Below are 22,053 nucleotides of genomic sequence, written 5' to 3'. Positions count from 1 at the left end.
CCCCCAACCCATTTGCAAAAATCAAAAAACGTCACAAACTGAAATAAATCAAGCTACTTTACAAGCAGTTGACGAATGTGCTTTTGATCTGGACTTCACCCTTCCGAGTGTTGAGGACTCATCATGGAATCGAAAACCACAGTACTGCAGGACAATTGGCTGTTACGGGAGCCAAAATACATTGTATTCGACTGCTGCATGATTGAGATTATGAAAATGAAAAAATGCGATAACATATTACATAGGAGGGTTTTTGGGAAGCCATTGGTGAACTTTTCTTGTGTAGTTAAAGGCACAAAACTAAAGATCAAGGGTAGTTGTGTACACATTAATTTCTCTCTGACAGAACTATGAGGGTGTTTTCCCCCACCGCAGCTGCAGAACTCTCTCCAATCACTTATGGAGTCTCGCAGGGATCTTGTGCCTCCCCAACCCTGTATAACATATTCACAAAGCTCCTATTTGACCATTTAGACGGCCTTGGCGTATCTTACACAAACTATGCGGACGATACGCAAATTCTTCTCACTTTCAGGAACATATGACAAACATTCACTTCTTCTAAATGAAATATACAGCATGATTCAAGCTTGGACGACAAGACCGAGCTACTGCACATCGGCTCCAGGTAGAGACTCAACAAGCTTGGCCCCCAAAAATACCTCCTTCAACATCGATGGGAACAATATCAAAGTAGATAAGGATGCCAAAAGGCTTGGAGTTTATCTGGAGTCCACCTTATCTCTTTCCAAACGCAACAGCATCATCAACAGCATACACGTCCAAACAAATAAACACATGCAGACCCTTCCTGTCCACTAACAACTGCATCACATTGGCTCGGGCACTCATACTCTCTAAATTGGACTATTGCAATACCCTATACTTGGGCACTAGCCAACAAAATTTTAACAAATTACAAGTATTGCAAAACAATGCCCTTAGAGCGCCACTAAACATTCCCCGTTCCAACCATATCTCACCAATTAAACGTAACACCAACTGGCTCTCTATTCAAGACAGGATCACATTCAGAACCCTTATGATCACCCACAAATGTCTGACACACCCTGCACCTGAGTACCTGCTCGACACATTCTCCAAAAAGGTTACCTCCACACATACCAGAGCAAATTATGCCCACTGTCTCAACGTACCTAACTTCAAACTGATTAAAGCTGGTGGTGCTAGCTTCCTAGTGCTGGCCGCCGAGACCTGGAATGCTATGCACCCTGCAGAACCTTCCTTCCTGTCCTTCAGGAGCAGGGTAAAAACCTGGCGTTTCTCCTAGGCTAACTAATGCTCTCCCACTGACACTAAAAGCTCCTTAGGCTAGATACACAACATTATGTGACTATCCTTCTTAAGTCCCTACGCAGAACCATTTTTGTTATCACCTAGAACTTTATTTAAATCTGTCCACTTAGTCTTATTGTAAATTGACATAAACTGTAATGTAAATTGTATGTAAATTGTAAATATGCTACTTGATCTGTAACACAAGTCTGGTGTCCTACTCGCTATGCATTGCACTATTTGTCTACTCTTGTCATTAACTTTCCTGTCTTATCCTGGTAATACTACCAGTTCTTTGTGTAACAATTGTTGTATACTCAAGTAAAAGTGCCCAGATACCTCCGGGTTTGGTGCGCTATACAAGCAAATAAACTAAACTAAACAACCATAACCCATTTGCATGGTTTGCGCAACCTATACTTGGAAAAGTGCCTGCTGGAACTGTACTTTGTTCAGGTGCTTTGCTGTTTAGCAGATCAATGTTAAGCAACATTTGAAGTTTCTGTACATTTGTGGGACTAGAGTTCTTTAAAAAAAACAATACTAAAGCTATCAGAAACAATTCTTGAACCCATCGATTTGCCAGGCATGGACACAGGAAGAAATATCTTTGGACAATGCTTTACTTGGAGAAAGGCTCATGCTTGCGGGTGATGGTTTTTCAGCTAAATACTGCAATTACCATTTACAAAACATGGAAACCAAAAAAAATAGTGAGTTTAGTTGTAGTGCAAGTGTCTGAATGTACATCTTCGGTTGCAATGGAAAAATACACGTTCAATAATTCCATTGAAATTATGCAGTCTAGAGGAATGCAAATAGGCTTGATAGCCATGGTCATGCGGTCGCAGTTCCCACACATACAGCATCAATGTGATGTATGGCACGTTGAAAAATCAATTTCAAAAAAGGGTACAGCAGCTGGAAAAAAGGCTACAGAGAACATTTTAAGTTGGTCACATTCTATCAGCAACCATCTTTGGAGCTCAAAAACTTGTGATGGATCTGTAGATATGCAACTTGATAAATGGCGTTAATTGTGAACCATTGTTCAAACAAACACTCTTGGGTACAAAACAAACATTTCCACGAATGTGCACATGGACCGTTGAGAATGATTGTAAGAAAGGGTGGTTGGCCCAAAGCTTCCCTCCTCACAGGGCACTCGAGAAGATTGTGCATGACAAAACGCTTTCAAGAGACATGATCGTACTCACTGAATTCTGCCTCACTGGAGATTTGGAGGTGTTCCATAATATGTGCCTAAAGTACAGGCCTAAAAGGTTGCCTTATTCAAAAGACAGTGAGGAGGCCAGAACAAAACTGGGTGTACTTGCACATAACAAGAACTTTGGCAGGGAACAATCAAAAACTGCTGGAAAATTTGTAATCTCCGTTACAACATGGAGTTAACCAAAAGAAGCAAACAGTTGGTGGCAAAGCCAATCTTCCAGCCGATGGATTTTGAATTTGTAAAAGATCTGACATTGAATGTGCTGACCATTCAAACGCATGAAACAGCTCCTGAAATTGTTCCCAGAGCCCAGTGTATGCCACAGAACCTTGCCAGATAGGTGTGCCCTCCCAAACCTGAACTTGATGAACGGTTGACTTCAAGATTGAAATGTATGTTTCTCGTTTTTTTGTTGTACATAAAGCCAGTTTTAACCATTTACACAGTGTATGTAATTATTTTTAATTGTACAAAGTTGCACAGTGTATGGTGCAGGTCTCTCTCCTCGGCCGGTGCCTCCCTTTGGAATAGCCACCCTCAGACTTGAGCAGGACATCAAGAAATTCCAGACACCAATCAAAAATCTGCTGTTCACCTCTTTCCCTCTTTCTTTTCCCTGCTAATCACCACACTGCCTCTGTGACCGATGGTCTCACCCTAGGGAATGTTGCATGATCACAGTCCCTTCCTCCCACTCAATTCAAGCAACCCCCGAACCCCCACACTGCAATGCCCTGTGGCCCTTGCTTGGTGGCTCCACATGACACCCTCCTTGTGAGTGGCGTGTACTTGCACTTAGCCTAAGGTTGTCCTCCATTTCCCCATTAGCACTTCCCTCCCAGGCCCTCCTATAGCACTTGTCCTCTACTCTGCCCCTCCTTCCATCCCCATCCCCTGCACTACTCCTAATTGCACTTGTATGTCCGAATAGAACATGATTGTCATGGTGTATGTTAGGGAGATTTATCATTATTGGGCTTCATTCCCTCTCCTAGTGAGACCCCCAGCTATTTTTGCTGGACTTCTGTACCTTTTTCATTTAATCCTGAATGAGTCGAGCCTTTTTCCACTCATTCATTCTTACAGGCTCTGTCTTTTGGAACTCTGTTCTTTGTATTCTACCTGTACTATGGAGTCTGTCTGCTCCATAGCTCTTAAAAGCATATGTGTTTTACTACTGCTGCACACAGGTCCTTATGGGCAGTGATGCTGGGGACTCTTTGGGTCCTTCTTTAAGATTATTTTTCTATCTCCTTTAGTTAACTACAGTTCTTAAGGATACTTGCTGTCTCTCCCAAAACTCTATAGTATGAGAGATTGGCACACACCACCTTCGGTGGAGTGGCAAAGGGATACGTGGTATCCCCCTTCTCTCTGCTCCTGTGACTTTTTAGTCACATAGAAGATCACCTAGTTATTGCTGGTGGCAGTGTACGTCTTATACAAAGTATTGCATATTTTTCATACCGTAGACTATGTCCATGTGTTCTTTATTTGCCATTGCTAGCGTGGTTGTTCTTTGTTAGCCCTTCGTCTAACATTCTGGAAGGGGCAGGTGTGTGTGTGTGTGTGTGTGTGTGTTTTTTTTGTCGGGTACAGCAGGTATCCCTTGGCTCCATAGTGTTTGGGCAGTCAGGAAGTGGGGGAGGAGTCTTCCACTCCCCTGTCCTTTGTCTGCAAAGAGTCCCCGAATAGGACCAGCTCCAACAGGGGGACATCTCTGCAGAAATGACTGACTATGCACAAGGATAACCCTCCCCTCAGCCGCTCTGCATGTCCGGCCCGGCACTGCCACCCTGCCCACTTCCTCCTTGCGCGTAACGCTGAGTAGGAATAAACTATGCCCCCCTGCAGGACGCCGGTCATCAGCACTAACCCCTATAAAAGAACCCACTGACTCTATCATGGCCAATAACGTATTTGCAGCCGCTAATGCTAATGCTACTGTATCTGCAAGCGCAACTAGCACAACCATTGCTAAGCATAGTATGGGCTCCCCTATTACCAATGCTAAATGTACTGCTAATGCTATATGTATTGTGACACCAGAAGTATGCACAGACCCACTTGTCATGTGTTCCCCCAGCACTGTCCTATGTGCCACCACTTATGCTCCCAAAACCACTACTGACCTGGCTGCCACCCCTATGACTCTAGCTTGTGCTACTAATACCAATTCTCCCTTGGATTGTCCTCCGGTGGATGTTACCAACCACAAACCTACTACACCCACCCCCTCTAGCGAAGGTATTCCAAGCAAGCCTTCCACACTTAAGTGTGCCCTCATCAATGCGCAATCCCTCCCGGCACACGCTCTAGATATCCATGACCTTCTCTGCAAATCTAACCTCGACCTATTATTCATTAGCGAAACATGGCTCCAGGAAGCCGCAAGCCCAGCACTAGCCATTGCCCTGCCGGATGGATGCACAATTTTCAGAAAAGACCGGAAAACACAAAAAGGTGGCGGGGGGTTGCATTGATAGCTAAGCAATCCATCCCATCAGAAGAATCCAAGGAGACCCGTCGCACAGTTGCGACTACATGCTCATCAAAATCAACCCCTCACCGAGCTGCACCATTACCGTCCATGTTACCTACCACCCACCAGGACCAGCGGGAGAATTCCAGGAAGCACTCCTATACGCCATCAGCAATAACCTCAAGAAAACCACTATGTCCATCTTCCTGGGTGAAATTAACCTTGGTCTCAATGACCCCACAGACGGGAATGCTACCGCCTTCAATAAGGCCCTCACAACACTTGGATTCAAACAAGAAGTGCTAAAACCAACCCACACCAAAGGCTGCATCCAGGATTGGATCGCCCAACATAACTGTCAGGTATCGACGCCCATCATCTCACCCATTCCATGGTCGGACCACTCCATTATCCACTTCAATCTCAACCATACCAGAACTCCTACCACCTCTCAAGAAATTCTGCCGCCCGCCCTCACCAGGAGCACCAAGCAACTCACCAAGGAAAAGACTACTTCCTCACGTCCAGGTTCCCGAACTGGAACACCCATTTACCAACAACCCGGACACCCTCGCAGCAACCTACAATGCCATTATCACCAAGGCCATAGACATCATTGCACCTCTCACACATAGGAAAGCCAAACTCACCAAAAAAACTAACTCATGGTTCACCCAGGATCTCTTGAAACTACGCTCACAAAAAACGATTGGCTCTCACGACTTGGCAAACGCACCCTAATGACACCACCAAACAAGCCTTTAAAAACATTGCCAAACAATACAAATCCGCCATCATCTCAGCCAAAGCCAACTCCTTCAATACCAGGATTGCCAACGCTAAATCAGGATCCAGACAAATCTTCGCAATCTTCAGAGAATTGGAGACTCCCACTCCCCATTCCAACCCCCTGAATAAAGACAAAGATTGGTGTAACGGCATCCAAGAAGCCATGCTCAACAAGCTGAAACCTCTACAAGAAAAAATCATCAGTCACCAAAAAGCCTTATCGCAACGACTATCTGACCTACACCAGAACACCCCATCCGCAATCCCAGCCTTCTCATTCCAGGAGATGACCGAAAAGGAAGTCCTAACCATACTCAACTCGATCAAACCTTCCAATTGCAAAGGCGACTCGTGTCCGGCCAAGCTCATCAAGGACAGCGCCCCCACACTGGTACCGTTGTTCACAGCCTTTATCAACGCTTCGTTCAGATCCAACCAAGTGCCATCCTGCCTCAAAGAAGCATGGGCCCTCCCACTGTTGAAAAAACCTACACTAGACCCCAAGATACCAGGGAACTACAGGCCCATCACAACAGTTCCCTTACTTAAGATTTTGGATAAAGCTGCATACCTCCAAGTGCAGAATTACCTTGAAGCTCATCACCAGCTTGGTCTCCGGCAATCCGGCTTCCGCCCTAACCATGGTACAGAAACCGCATTATTGGACCTTAAGAACCAAATCGATGACCTCGGAGACTTAGACAGACCAGCTCTTCTACTTCTACTGGACCTTTCCGCTGCATTCTACTTGGTCGACCATGACACCCTCTGCCATCACCTCTCTACAGCGGGCAACTTTTCAGCAGACGCCACTGCCTGGATCGCATCCTTCCTTAGGGGCAGAGAAATGAAAGTCTTCTCCGACCTAGCCTGCGCCCAACCACACTTAAGTGCGGTGTCCCGCAAGGGTCCTGCATATCTCCTACATTGTACAACCTATTCACAAGGTCACTATTCAAATATCTCGATGCAATGGGCATCACATACACCAACTACGCGGACGATACACAAGTATTCATCCCTCTGACAGGCGACTATGAGGCCGACCAAAAAACCCTTATCTCCATCTACACCACCATCCAAACTTGGATGGCTGAAAACTGGTTTTGCCTCAACAGCGAAAAGACAGAACTACTTATCATTGGATCGCCACTCACAATCAAAAAAATGGGGTCCCAATATGACTCCATCATTAACAACTGCTGCATCTCGGTCTCCAAAGCAGTAAAAACCCTAGGAGTTTACCTGGACTCTAACCTCACCATGGATAGACGGGTGAATGCAATCTCCTCAGCAGCAGCCTACCACTCGAAACTTATCACTGCCGCAAGGCCCTTCCTTTCGCAGCAAAACTCCCTCACCATTGCCAGAGCAATCATAGGTTCCCGCCTAGACTACTGTAATGCACTCCTACTAGGCACCTCAGCTAAAAACATCAAACAACTTCAAACGGTGCAGAACAATGCCCTCAGAGCAGCCACTAGAATCTCTAAAAGAGACCACATCTCGGCCACCAGGAAATCTGTCCATGGGCTACCCATCAAGGAACGGATCCTCTTCAAATCACTGGCACCCACAAATGTCGCCACGACACAGCACCTTGCTACCTTGCGCAAAGATTCTTTGATCCCCCTTCAAACAGACCAACCAGATCCAGCCATACCAACCGACTATCAATTCCAAAAAGCATTAGGACCAGAGCAGGTGGCGCTAGCTTCCCAGTCCTCGCAGCCACCAACTGGAACATGTTACCCGCCTCTATTAGAGGCATTGAGTCCCACCAGGGCTTCTGAAAAGCAATAAAAACAATGTTGTTCGTGTAAACCCCACTCTGACCTGGTACTGGATATACACACTTCTCACTTGTCAGTGCTCACCTTGCCAACTGTATAACTTATGTAAGGCAACCTTCCTTGTCCAGGCTATTGTTAGACACGCTCTCTCTGTAACATTCACTGTCTATTGCATCTTGCACTGTAACTAAGTCATTTTCTTGAAACAGCACCCTGATGCTTCCGGACTGCGTGGCGCTTTATAAATGCAAAAATAAAATAAATATGCAAATGGGTATTTCCCATCTGTGAAAGGTAGTGAGCTAAAATGTGGCTGCGGACTCTAGAGTGGGTACCATTCCATAGAACAGGCAATTTTTGCTGTGTTCATTCTCATAGAGGGGCGCCCATGACTAATTTCTGAGTTTATCCTTGAAGATGTTTACTGTAATAGATGTACACATAAGCCAAGTAAGCCTTTCAAAACCGAACCCAAAATAGATGTGCCTTAATTATGGTTGTATACGAATTGTGCGCTTTACAACTGTTCGAATGAAAATTGACCTTTTCACAATTGACCGAATTCTGAAGGTCAATTGTAACATATATGTGGGGGGAAACCCCCCACAACCCCTCACCCAACACCAAACCCCCCAAAACCCCTATATATATATACGGTCAATTGTGAAAAGGTCAATTGTGACCCTTTAAATTCGGTCAATTGTTCATTCGAACAATTGTAAACGAACAATTTGGGTAATACCTTAATTATAGTGATGTAAATTGCCATAAAAGGTTTCCACACTTTCACACAGAAAAATGCCCCACAGTAGTATTTAAAAACATTTTTTTCAGACCATTACCCTATTGCCATACAGGAGCCTGTCTGCACCTTCACTAGGCGCATCTGTGAAAGAATCCGTAAATGTTGTGCTACCAGCCATGTTGTTGCTGTTAGAATGGGAGTAAATATTTTCCTATGCAGAATACTTTCAATATTTCAAAGTGTTTCACTGCACAGCTTCCCATGAATATTGTTCATTTTTGTGGGATGTGCACCGCCAAACTAAACTCGCTGTGAACACTGGATAAAGGGTCCCATTGTTATTTGGCCTCCAATCCACCACACTAACTACTTCAAGTACACAATGTTGCGAATATCCACTAAGAATTGATAATATTCAATATTTTGAAAGCAGATACAGCAAAGTTAGGTTTCAATTACTGAAATCTGTCTTTTGAAGCGGCTGGTCTCCCGTGCCAGAGAGAATGGACACTCAATGCACAATGTAAGCAAAGTATTAATTAATATTTATGTAAGTGAGCATGGCAAGGTTGCTCTATGCTATATGATTAATAATGTAGCGTGGGAATGTTCAAGTAGGCGCAAACAATCAACATTGTATGTGTTATAACTTGGAATTACAGTGAACATGTCGATTTAGTGTGTACATTATATTAAACAGTCAGTACTTAAATCGTTTTTTTAAAATCTGGACTTTAGTTACGTCTTACAGATGTGTGCTTGTCATGGGGTGATGCTTCCTGGAGACGACCTCAACAGAAATTGGACAATACTAGTGAACAATGCATCTGTAGTGACCATAATATTGGACGATCTCCAGACACCAATCTGTCTTTTTGACCGTTGCAATAACAAGGTTCAACATGGCAGTCTATAAATTATGAAAACGTGCAGATGTGAAAGTGTTGCATTTTGAACTGTAACCACTCCGTCCTTCTCACCAACGTATCGCAATGTACGTCGATCGGAAACAACTTTCGGCGAACAATACAAAGACTGTGATTAATCGATCGCTGTAGGGTATCAGCATTATAAGATGTTTTCGTGGACATAATAGCCTCTTTTCATCAATTTGACAAAAATAAAAGTACTTGCTACCATTCCGATTATCGCTTTTTTCTTGGAAATATGTTTTTTACATTTTTGGGAAAATAATGATTAGTCTTGTGTACTGTGTTGATGTTTGTGTTCAGCATTATAAAAAGTTATGACATAGGTGATAATAGGTATGAGATACCTGAAGGTGTCTCACCCGCTAGTCCACGGACATCTGTCACCCAGGTGGCCAAGACACAGCCATCGCTATTGGAACGAAAAATGTGGGAAACCTGATTAGGGGCTTGAGAGAAAGCCTGACTCAGGACTAGAAAAAGCTAAAGGAAGTGAACTGAGTTAAACTGGCAAATGTGAACCTGGTTGAGGGATACCCGCAAATGAGAGCAAAATGTAACACCCCGTAAACATTGCGTCGACAAACGTGAACCCGGCTGAGGGATGTCTACAATGAACGGTTGTTTGAAAAAACATTAAGACTCTTGAATGTTACAAGTTGCTGAGCTCTTGAATGGAAGGCTGTAGTGAACCAGACTGAGGGAAGCCAAGGTTACAAAAAGGATCAGAGCCCGGTTGAGGGGGGGGGAATAAACGGGTGAAAGGAATTCACCCGACAGGAAGATTACTGAAAGGAACTTTTTGTTTGTTGTTAATTGTACATCTGGTCCTCTGAGGCAAGAGACTTGGTGTAAAAGTGACTGTGAAAGAAGGCTGTGATAATTTGGAAACTAACTGTAAGCTTGTGCTAGAGAAGCCCAGGAGTGTGCTGTGCTCAATAGTACTGCATTGTCCCGTGCTAAAAAACGTGGGGAAGGGAGATCCCACTGATACCATCGTGACTTATTTTGTTAACACTTCTTTCTTTTCTGATGAACATTATCCCACACTATTTTGTAACTTGGCAGGAAGGATTGGCAATATTTTTTGTTTTTTTAGTATAGGCCTTATTTTTTTGACAAGACGCCACTAGGACTGCCTTATTATTATTTGATGGTCGTAGCTTGCTCCCATCTTAGATTTAGGTTTAGATTAGGCATTTTTCTCACCCATTTATACAGTTTAATAAAAGCCCTTGAACTGTGATTGCTTGTGTCTGTCTTTACTGTTGCCACCATGAGTTCCTTACACATGGTACGTTTTGCTACGCTGACACCAACTTCATTAAAATAGGTGGAGCATATATTAATGACAAGTAATGTCAGCTTGAGGGGCGGGTGATATGATTTAGTGCCGCGATGGATCAACGGACAACATTTCCACAAGATGGCGCTGCCCAGGCATGCATTTTCGCATGTATAAAAGTTAGTAAAACTAAGGTAAGGTGCATAGGACCTTTTTTAAAGATGCATCAATGTATGATCGAAAATACGTGCCCGATGGATTGGGACAATATAATTTCTGAGCGAACTACCCCTTTTAAGCTTGCCTACAGCCATTCTCCAAAGAGGGCACCAGATTTGAAAGTGCTTTGTCACTGAGGTACAATTAACGACCTGCATTTACAATTGAAGACCTGTATTTTACCTTTAACTGAATAAGTTAAACCATGCCCCTGGAAAGGTTTATTTACGTCCTTGAACCTCTGCAGTTGTCATTTTCTGTTTCCCAACACCCTCAGACTCACTGGCTTGGTTGGGAAAGCATTTTCAAGTCACTTAGTTTCTTTTAGTGTAGATAAAACACTTGTTTCGTACTGTTAGTTGTCAAGAACATGTACAATACATTCCTATCTTGCAGCTGGAAACTAAGTCACAGCCCACCCTCTTTTCCATGTAGGTGATTTATGGTAAATATGAACCTTTACAATTTTATTTTATTTTTAGATTTTCTTTTACTTTATATTTTTCAAATTAGTTTGATTAATCTGTGCATCTCATTTTGTCTAGCTAAATCTTGTGCATGGTCCAGTTACGATGAAAGGAGCTGTTTGCATATGTTCCACCAATTACCCATTCCGTTCGGCAGCCACAATTTCAGTCCTGGGTCTTCTAGTCCTGGCTTTATATTGCACAAACTCAAGTTACAAGTTTCAGAATGCAAAGTTAAAACCAGCACTGGATTAATGTCTCCCAAATGGAGTATATTGGCATGTAGGAGTCAGATAAATTCTAGTTTTTATTTTGTCCCCAAATAGAACTTTCTTTAATGATGGAGTACCCAGGCTTCTCCATTATCAGATGTTCAACTAACTAGAGGTGTGTACTGTACCCGTAGGCAAAGGAGGCTGTTTTTTGCAACCATGAAGGCAACACCAATTGACATTCAGTTCTTAATACCACACTTGTACTTTGAACCTTTGAGATGAATCTGAAGATCCTTCTCCCAAGCCTTTACCTAAAATACATCCCTGGCATCCTGGAAAGGCGATTCTTAAGAGATGTATATGTAATCCTTCCAAATTCATTTTTAATTCTGCACGGCTCACAAGTTGCAGATGTTTATGCCTTCTATTGGACTAAATGAAAAATCTATGCAGAGATGGAACACATTAGTTTACGAGGTCCCACAGACTGACTCATCAGATGTTGTAGTGTTAAATCTGATGAGGTCTGTTGGACTTCGTGAGCTAATGGTTTGTTCCATTTTTAGCATAGATTTTTCAGTTAGTCCAATAAAAGTTATCAAAATCTGCAACTTTTGTGATTTTAACACTGGACTCAGTGTCTAACCTTTCTTTGCATTTCTACAGGGTGTATGTGGATTAGTTACTCACTTGCACCTCATATTTAAATTGTGTTTATAGGAGTTTGCCAAAGATCATACAATTGATATGATAGGTTATTTATAACGCGCTTAATGCCCAGAGGTGTCTAAGTGCGGACCTGGGTATCGAACCTGTGATTCTCCGTGTCATCTTGCTTCCAAGGCGAGCATGTTGCCCCTGAGCTATCCTCCCGAGACACATTTGTTTACTTAAATCCATGTGTGCACATAACAATTGAGAATTAGTTTATATGATTCAGATTAACATTGATTGATGCTACCTCCTGCCAGTTTTAAGTATTTTTATAAATAAAATGAGTGATGGTGGTCTATAAAGGGTAGTTTGTTTTGTTTTTCATTTGTTATGTAGCAAATTAGCAATATACTTTTGGCTTCCAAATTGGTTGTAGAAACATTTTGGTGAAAGGCAAATGAAAATGGGGGTTTATTAAAGGAAGTTAACCAAAACATGTGAATGTCCCTGAAGTTCATGCAATATATTTTCATAACATGGATTTACAAATAAATGATTAGACCGGTTTTATTTGTCTAGGCTTAGTTAAGGTCCCTGAAGAACCAATCGAGGAAGAGGAAGAGGATGATGACGAGGATGAGGATATGGATGAAGATGACAGAGTTGTGGTGGAATACCATGATGAACTCCAAGCTTTTAAACAATCTCGGGAGCACAGCAGGGCTCGGCGATCGAGCACCAGTACCTCAGACTCTGATGAAATGGATTATGATCTCGAACTGAAAATGATTTCTACCCCATCACCCAAAAAGAGTATGAAGATGACCATGTATGCTGATGAAGTGGAGTCTCAGCTGAAAACAATTAGGTACATTGAAATGTTCACTTTTAAGTACTTTTGCAGATTGAGAGAACTTGTAACTCAAGGAGTACAGTTTCAAATGTTTATTTATAAACAGCAAATTATTGGGCTACATTCCTATAGGTACTACATGTTTATCTACAATTGAACCAGGATTGCAGCCTTGTGATTGGCCTAAATCAACAGTGTCAAGATGGGTCAATTCATGAAGTTACCAGGGTTTGGGTTTTCTAGAGGGGACAGCTTCACACAGATTCCCTGTACACAACTGGGGCCCATGCTTCTTGACTCTGGTTCACCGTCAAGGAGTTGGTTGGAGTAAATGCCAGTAGGAGCTACGATTTATCTTGAACAGAGCAGGGATTCCCTCTTGGTGCAGGCCTAATTCAGCAGTTTTGAGATGGATCTAATTATAAAGTGCAGGATTTGCATTCTTGGACTTATTGTTCTGCCTCAGGTTCTGTATACACAACAGTCTATGGGATCTGGTGTCCCCTCACATGCGGGCTCAAGGTGACACGGGAAAAGTGTCCGGCCACTTCACATTTCTTGCTACAGTCACAGGATAAAGCCACTTCCTTGGCATAGGTCCTCTTTACAGGGATCTAGTGTGCAGCTCACTATTTATAATCCACACCATTAGGATATTGTCTGGATTTTCTTCTTCCTGTTCTGGGGTTATGTTATAGTGCCTAGTGCACTTTATAGTTCCTTCTCAGACTTAAATAGTCATGTAAGTGATTGTCTCAGTCACAACTTTTTCGAGCATTTGATGTCCTTGTGGGTGATGTTCTTCTTGGATCCTTAACCTTTTTAGGGTTTAGCATAAGATCAACTCTTGTTTGTTGTGGGATAACCATTTACAAATCCCATAATTCTGGGGTACGGCCTTGAACCACAATGCAATCGCTCGGGATGGGCAATTGGCCATACTACTGCAGTATAACTCTTTAGAGTCTGAAACTTTCTCAATTAAGTCAGGGTCCAGACCTGCATATGGAGAGGGTCTCTACAGCTTCAACTTTGTATCCCTTTAGGTGGCCCACTGCTCTTGCTAATTTCTCCAATACGCCGGTTTAACTGTGCTGCAGACACTTCTCCGGCCTTGCAGATCTGTGAAGAGTTTAATTGTTAATTTGGGGCCTACTTTCTGTGGGACAATATAATCAGAAAATCCTTTCACTCCTTCTGTGTGGCTAGATGGGACTGTCTTGGGATTTACTGCATAAGGGCATAAGGGTGTATGGGTGTATGGGCTTTGCTGCTAGTGATTAGGGGCAAAACGCCACTGCTACAGGGTGTCAACTGACAGGCTGGTCTTTGGGAATGCAAACTCTCCTGTTCTAGACTGCCTGCACCACCCAGGCTTTATTTCTAGATGGCACACAAGGTCAAGCAGGGTTAGGGGCAGGGCAAGGCTTTACTTATGGAGGGTGAGAAACCAGGTTCTGCTGCTTGATAGTGTGGGGCCAGCACTGAAGGATAGTTGGGAACTGGGGGGACTGTGTGCATGGTTCTGCCGAATAGAGCCCACTTTCTACGCAAAAAGGCATTTGTCAAGTTTAGATCTTTAACTGTTCATCGTAAAACCATTTGTGGTATGAGATTTGAATAATGTATTGCTTGATATGACATTTGAAGCCATGCCCACCGCGTATGGTAAAACTGGCGTACTGGAAAAGTTTGATCACTTTAGCTTATAAGAGTCTGTGAACTTCAGGCTCGGTTAGCTGGGAGGTTCTACCTAAGTCACATGGATAAGGTGTCTTAAGGACAAGATTGTTTTTTACTTTAAGCGCCTTACACAATTTGGATGTTAAGATAGCACTGCAGGTAGGTGAAACAATGGTGCATGTGGTGATAGAACCATGAGTTTTGGCACACCATAATGAACATTTTTGGCTATGAAGCCATCTCAGATTTTGCATGTAACAAAGTTGGCAGTCCTTTTTGTAAAAAATGGCGACTAGATGATATACATTTTTGTAGCTATTCATTGTTCAATCATTTACTTGTGGTCATGAGATGCCTATTGTACACTAAAGTATAAATGAAGCCTAATAGTAAATGAGAATGTTTTTTCTCTAGAATTTATAGCAGAATATATAAACTCATTGATTTAGTCAGGGAGGAAAGAAAAACCATTAACAATTATTGATGTTTATTAATGCAAATAAAGTGTCTAATTACAGATTTGTGTGTTATTAATTTAATTAATATTGATACTATTCCTCAAACAGATTGATAATATCCCTCCCCCCCCTTATTTCACTACAAAGAGTGCCACACAAGTACAAAGGCAGTAAGTACAGTGTATGGCGGCCTTCCTACACTTGAACTCTAGTGTGCAGCCTTGCTTGCAGCCACATCGTAAGAGTTCCCTGCAAGCTTGCGTAGCCTCTACTAGGGTTGTCCTAGATTTTCACCATCCACCTTCATCCTTCTTCCACCCCAATCACTTGCTGATGAAACCTGTGGTGTTGTGACCATTGTTTGGGCACAGTAGTAACCATCCTGGTAGACAGCTCTTTTTGCATGCTGAATAAGCGCATGTTGTGTGGTAGGTGGATTGTCAATTGATCTACCTTTCTGAGTAAATAGTTGTTTTCTTGCCTCATTACCATGTTCGTAGCTGCTAGTATAGTTATATAGCAAGACTACAAATCTCTCAAATATCTTCAGCATTTCTTCTACTGTCATCTTGTTAGGCAAGATTGTATGCACTACCCTGTGGGAGACTGCACCAGCCTTATCCTCTTGGCAATTATTAACCCAACCTTTGGTGTAAGCATGTACTACACAAGTTGGTAGAGTAACTGAGCAGCCAGGCGTGTCTCAAGAGGGGTCAATGTGAGCTGTAGGTTTGCAACATAGAGATTCACAGTGACAAGTAGCCAAATAAACACTTAGTCTCAAGGTTTCGTGATTAAACAATTATTTTTTAATTTAACAGTCAGTTTGAATAAGCCTTCTTTAGAAGGGAGAAAATATGTAACACTTAAAATATACTTCAAAAATACACACCCTGTTTCAATAAATCAGTAGGTACCCATTTGGGATGGCTCACAGACACTTCCTGCACCATTAGGTGACTTAAATGATTAGGACACTGTGGACATTGGTATATCACTGGTGCATTTTGAGCAATACTGACTTTGGTGTCAAATGGAAAAGGTCAGGGACTAAAATAATGGTTAACAAATATTCTTAAGCAGGTAGGTACTTTTGAACCCCCCAGTCCAATGTAGATTAACTCTTTCCCAGCTAAACAAGTAGAGAATGTATGACTTTTTAGAGGAATAGTGAAAACCCAGTCAGTGTTTCGGGGAGCCAGGACCGCCATTATCACTTGAGCAAAGTGTAGGGGAGCTGAAGCACTTCTTGAAGGTAAGTAAAAATTCTTGCACAATGTTTTAGAAATCTTTGTAGAAAATGAAATCACTGTTGAGCCACAAGCTGGGAGGCTTGTGAGGGGCAAAGCTGCAATCAACTCCGCAAAAGGCAACCAAGGCGAGTTTCAACTGAGAGCTAGCAAGGCTACACAATAAGAAGTAAGGACCCCTTAGTTCACTGTATCTTAGATCTGATGAAAATGGTTCAAGCAGGCTTCTGTTCCTGTTGTAGGTCCTGCAGATCCTGTTGTTCCTGGGCCTTAGTCGTGGGGACAAGAGGGAGGACGTTTGGGGACTCCTGCACTACGGTTTGAAGGTCGGTGGCAGCAATGGGCAAACTTCCGATCAGCCGCACTTCAGTTTCAGCTTCCCTTGAATAGCTTCACCGCAATTCTAATATACCTTGTGGACTTTCCTCACATTTGGGCTCCAGTACTCTGCTGAGGTGGCTCAGGCTTGCTCAGTCCTGCTTCATGGGAGCCCAGAGGATCTTCCCGGAGCCCGGGTCTGACTTAAAGATGATGCAGTCAGTTCTGCTGTGTTCCTCTCCCTGGCAATCGGTTGCTGCAGCAGCAATGAAAGTACAGCCAGCTCTGAGAGGATCTCCAGATGAGTTCGTCTTGGGGTCAATTGGTCCCACCACCCAAGTGGAGAAGTAGTCCTTTGCAGAGTTTCTCTAGTCGAGGTGCATTTGGAGATTCAGCACTGCAGCACGGCTTCACCAGGCAAACCAACGGTCCAGGAGTTGCAGCTTCCATGTTCTTCTTCGGATTCCTTCGTCCAGTGGTCAACTGTCTTCTGTCCAAAAGACCTTGCCTTTTATGCAAGTATCTCCCATTCTTTCGCAGCCTAGCTGTCACTCACACAGCAGTGTGGCTGTCCTCCAAGGACAGGCAGCCGGCCAATCACCTTTGGGTGCATTCCTGTGACCAAGGAGACTAAGCACAGGGAGTTTCGGGCACCTCCCTCACTTCCTGCTTTGCCAGACACACTGGAGTGAGATGTGGGCTTCATCAGTGAATCCTGCCAAAGAAAAAAACGAACAAAGGGACCAAACCTGGCTTGGCGCACAGAGTAAATCTCAAGAAGGACCTTTCCAACAAGAAATGGCAAATAAAGAAGAGTGGGGCCATTTTTACATAAATGGGCACCTATGTGTTGCTTTACTGGAGTTGCAATTGCAGCCTGCGGTTAAGCACTCAATGGTAGTAAAAAGTAAACCACTGCCACCAGCCATTAATTGTAGAAAGGCTAAAATAAACATGTTACATGAGAAACTATACAAAGGGGATACTAAGTAACCCCTCCAGCACCCTACTGTAAGATAGTGTGTGCTGGGTCTACAAAGTTACAAATGTAAGTAAAGTCAATTTCACTTCATTGCTCTTGGAAACAGTAGTTTAACCAAGAGAAGGTATTTAAACCTTAGCAGAAATCCAAAGGATTTCTTTGTGACACTGCACTGAGGGTGCTGTGTGTCACAATGTAAAAGGATGATGCCTATGGAATTTGTCAGACTTCAAAAACAAACACAGAAACCACATAGGATTAAAAGTACAAAGTCACAAAGTTAAGCAAAAGAGCTGGGGGTCTCTAAGATGGGAGGAATTAAACGCTAAAAGGAAATTCTCCCTAACATCTGCGGACTAGGCTGGTCAACCAATCCAGAAAAAGCTGAGTTGACATCTCTATATGCATTTCAGGTGTCCCATTCATTCCTCCTGCCTCTTACTCCCACACAGGACACAGTGCCACACCCATTTATTGAGTGAAACAGTGGTAAGGCAGTAAACAATCGGGACCCAAACTCTTGCTAACTCATGAGCGGCAAAGAACCGGAAGTCCTTCCCAACTCCAAATGGAACCCATAGTTCCTCAATGCTCGGACATTGTGCAGATGTGATGGCCAGAACTACAAAGTCTGTGTCCACAGTCCGTATTTCGGCTTTGTTATATCCGTGATGCACAGTATCACATAAATGGATGCCCGTTTCTGCTTCTTCGTGTGACCATGGGGCCAGTCCCAAGTTATCTTGACGATTTATACAAAGAACATTGTTACTATTTGTGATAATTACCTGCTTTTTTGTGTCAATACATGTTAAGGTTTTTGCCAAGAAAGAGAACAATTCAGTCTTATTTTTATCATCCCGGAGAAAATCCTGCTATATTTTAGGAAGTGCATTTCTTAGTTCAACACGTTTCTGAAACCCTTTTCCCCTTTTACTGCATGTGTCACTCTTCAAGTGTGTTTTAGGCCTGTACACATCCCTGATATCTACCCTTGTAACATATTGAAGTTGAGATTTGATGTAGGGATGAACACAGTACTGGCATGATCTTTGAATATTTTCACAAATCCTGGTCACAGCATGTTGGCAAGTGATGCACCATCAAGGACGGTAATTTGTACTGTTGGCTTGGAAGTAGTGTTTTTTCCAGATGTGAGTTCTTCCAGGCATATCAATAAATCAGACTGGTTCTTAGACTACCTAACTTCAACAGTGCTGTAGGATAGGCTTGGTTTTCGTGTCTAAAGAAATCCTCCAGATCTCTGTTGCGTATCTGTGATGCAATGTAGAGTCTAGAAAATAGTTAGCAGGCTTTCCTCAAGAGATGTCAGTAACCCGTTAACTTGATTTTTCCCTAACTGGAGAACGGCTGAAGAGGTGAAGGTTATTCCGCTCAGCAGGATCTGCAATACATTTAGTTTGTTCAACAAGCCTGTTTCTGACATAGAACTCATACAGGTCTCAATTTTTTTCAATATTTAGCAACTGCTGGATGTACGATATTTCTGCTGTCAATTACCATTATTTAGATCACAGGTGGTTTCACTAAATGGGTTTTTCATATCTTGTATTGCATGAGTAAGAGACTTGATATCTTCTGCAAAAGCCATCTGTGTATGCTTGTTGGCCTCAAGGTGGTGATCAACTTTTTCCCATCTCCTGGTCTTTGTAGAATTAAATTCTTCAACTAAGTGGGCCATCTCAGGGCAAGTGGCCCCTCAATCACTTTTCCCTGATATGTTATGTTGTTCATGGGCCTGATCAATGGCAATAGCAGAGAATGCATGCTTTAACTTTTTTTTGACAAACTTTCCTTTTATGAATTTTGCAGGTGTTGGGGTGATGCTTTTTAAGGGAAACCCTATTGCTTAATTGGATAGGAATTGTAAGGAAGGCATGGTATCAAAGTAAGACAGACACAAGTGATCACAACAATGGTTTTTATTGAACTGGGAGAAAGCTACAACCATCAAATAATAAAGTCCTAGTGGAGTCTAGCCAAATAAACAGGGCCTGTACTAAAAAAATACTATTGCCAATCCTTACCCATATGCTACTAAAGAGTGTGGGATAATGTTCACCAGAAAAGAAAGAAGTCTTCACAAAATGATAAGTCAGGATGGTATGGCCGGGGTCTCCATTCCCCTCGTTTTTAGCAAGGGACAAGGCAGGACTCTTGAGCACAGCACACTCCTGGGCTTCTCTGGCACGAGGTTAGTTCCTTTACTCAATATCAGCACCTTCTCTGTCCAAGTCTCTTTCATGCAAAGTCTCTTGCTTCAGAGGGTCTGATATGCCATTCACAACAAAACAAAAGTTCCCTCAGTCTGGCTCAGACCAACCCACTCACTTGTCATCCCAATGTTCACGGGTTTGTTACTGCTCACCCTAGTTCACAGGCATCCCTCCGCCGGGTTCACATTTGCCGAAATAGCCTCTTTACTAGGTTCTCTCACAATGCGGGATTCACTTCTTATGGCTTTCTCCTGACATCCCTCCGTCGGGCTCACATTTCCCAAAAGAAAGTTTTTCTAGACCCCTTAGGTTTTTCCTTTACACAAGTCTGGTTCTCAGCCCCCCAGTCAGGCTTTTTCTTAAGCCCCCAGGCAGGCTTTTTCTTAAGCCCCCAGGCAGGCTTCTCCTTAAGCTCCCAGGCAGGCGTTGCACAGTTCTATCCTCACAATTAATTCATACGAGTTACTGTTTTACCCTAATTTTCAGGCATCCCTCAGTCGGGTTCACACTTGCCCCATTTACATAGTTGTCTTTGCTACTACTACGTGCCAAAGACATTCGACTGTAGAAGAGGGTTTGGTTTGCCCCTTGTATGACCACTTTGACACTTCACGCCGGCCTCCGCTAAGGCCTCTTGATACTTTTAGTTTCTGCAACAACTGAAGACTTTCCACTATGCACAGGATTCAACATAACCCGCTGCAGGACCACTTCAATCCCCTTATTCAAGACATTCTCCTTGTTCAGGAACGGGACATCAGTTGAGTCCTTCGAATAAGTGCTGACATGATGCCAGATAACTCTGATGCCACTTTTACTCACAAAAGACATTTATACTTTAGTCTTCTTTCTTCATACAATGTTGCTGTTTGCAACCTTGAGCCCAACACATTCCTGTCTATTAATAGCGCTTTCTGACTCACCGACTGCTAAACTCTTTTGGCGTCTCTTGCCTCTGCAGTCAAGGACGGTACCGCGATGGCAACCGCTTCTCCCCGCCCTGGCTATTAGTGTGGGAGGGTCCTATGTACGGCTGACATCCTTCGCACCATTCGCCAGCTGCAATTCTTGGTCTTACGTTTCCCTTCTTGGAGGCGCCACGGTTCTGGGTTGAAATGGGCAAGGGCAAGTCCCTCCTCGTCCTTTCAGGTCTGGACGTTTTTCTCCTCCGTTTGAACTGCTGTCCTGGAATAGCTGCTTCCTCATGCGTTTGGCCTTGCTCAGAGTTTGCTTTCGTGCTCCACCTTTTATCCCTATGGGGAAAGGGAAGGGAAGTCAGGTGTGTGTAATTATTGGCAATTGCCTGACTCTGCCTCATCCTTGTATTGGGACATGTTGGGTATATGGCTCTGGTGTTAGCCCGTTGTTTTTCATTGTAATCTGTTTGTGAGAAATTATTTGTGTCAAGAAAGGGGTGGGTTGAGTTTCTAGATTTCCTACGGGGTAGGATGGGGTAAAATGTGCCTCTTTTTTATTGAAGGTTATGGACCGTGTGGCCTATCTTCAGCTACAAAAATGTATTGACGATAATGCCATCTTGGGACCTCGTCAATCAGGTTACCGGGCACGTCATGGCACAGAAACAGCCATGCTCGATTTAAAATCTGATCTGGCATCTATTACCGACCGCAGACACCCAGCACTTCTGCTGCTGTTAGATCTCTCTGCCGCGTTCGATTTAGTCGACGACAGACTCCTAGCATCTAGGCTGCAATCGCTCGTTGGCTGTACCAAGCTTACCACACAATGGCTAGCATCCTTCTTAGGCCCCTGTAACTCTCGAGTCATTATTAAGAATTCTTCATCTACCCCATCTTTGCTGACACGGGGTGTCCCTCAGGGATCTCTTTCCCCTACTCTCTTTAATATTTATATCCTTCCTCTTCTCTTGTTGCTTGATGACCTGGGTGTCCTGTATACGAACTACGCAGATGACACCCAGGTCATCCTTGAGCTCTCCGGTTGTTACTCCACCGTCTCAAAGGCCATCTACTCTCTCATACATTTCTGGATGAGTCCGAACACTATGGCCCTGAACGCAGACCAGGCTGAGATCCTTATAGCAGCCTCCCATAACATGCTCAAGAATCTTTCGAAGGACTGCTTATCATTCTTGATTGCCAACGTGTCCATCCAAGTTGCTCAAAGCGTAAAGACACTCGGG

General features: G+C 43.3%; 1 protein-coding gene across 2 annotated transcripts in view; it reads left to right on the top strand.

Annotated features, from left to right (window-relative positions):
* The window catches only part of NCBP3 (nuclear cap binding subunit 3), a 552,095-nt gene that overhangs the window by 365,426 nt on the left and 164,616 nt on the right, over window positions 1-22,053 (top strand). For both annotated transcript variants that reach the window (XM_069615023.1, XM_069615024.1), the window contains one exon: window positions 12,688-12,976. In XM_069615023.1, the coding sequence (XP_069471124.1) occupies window positions 12,688-12,976 (289 nt within the window). The remainder of the gene's footprint in view (window positions 1-12,687; window positions 12,977-22,053) is intronic.

Source organism: Ambystoma mexicanum, chromosome 9, assembly GCF_040938575.1.
Source record: "Ambystoma mexicanum isolate Mex_15411 chromosome 9, UKY_AmexF1_1, whole genome shotgun sequence".
NCBI lineage: Eukaryota > Metazoa > Chordata > Amphibia > Caudata > Ambystomatidae > Ambystoma > Ambystoma mexicanum.
This window is presented reverse-complemented; position numbering and strand designations above follow the sequence as displayed.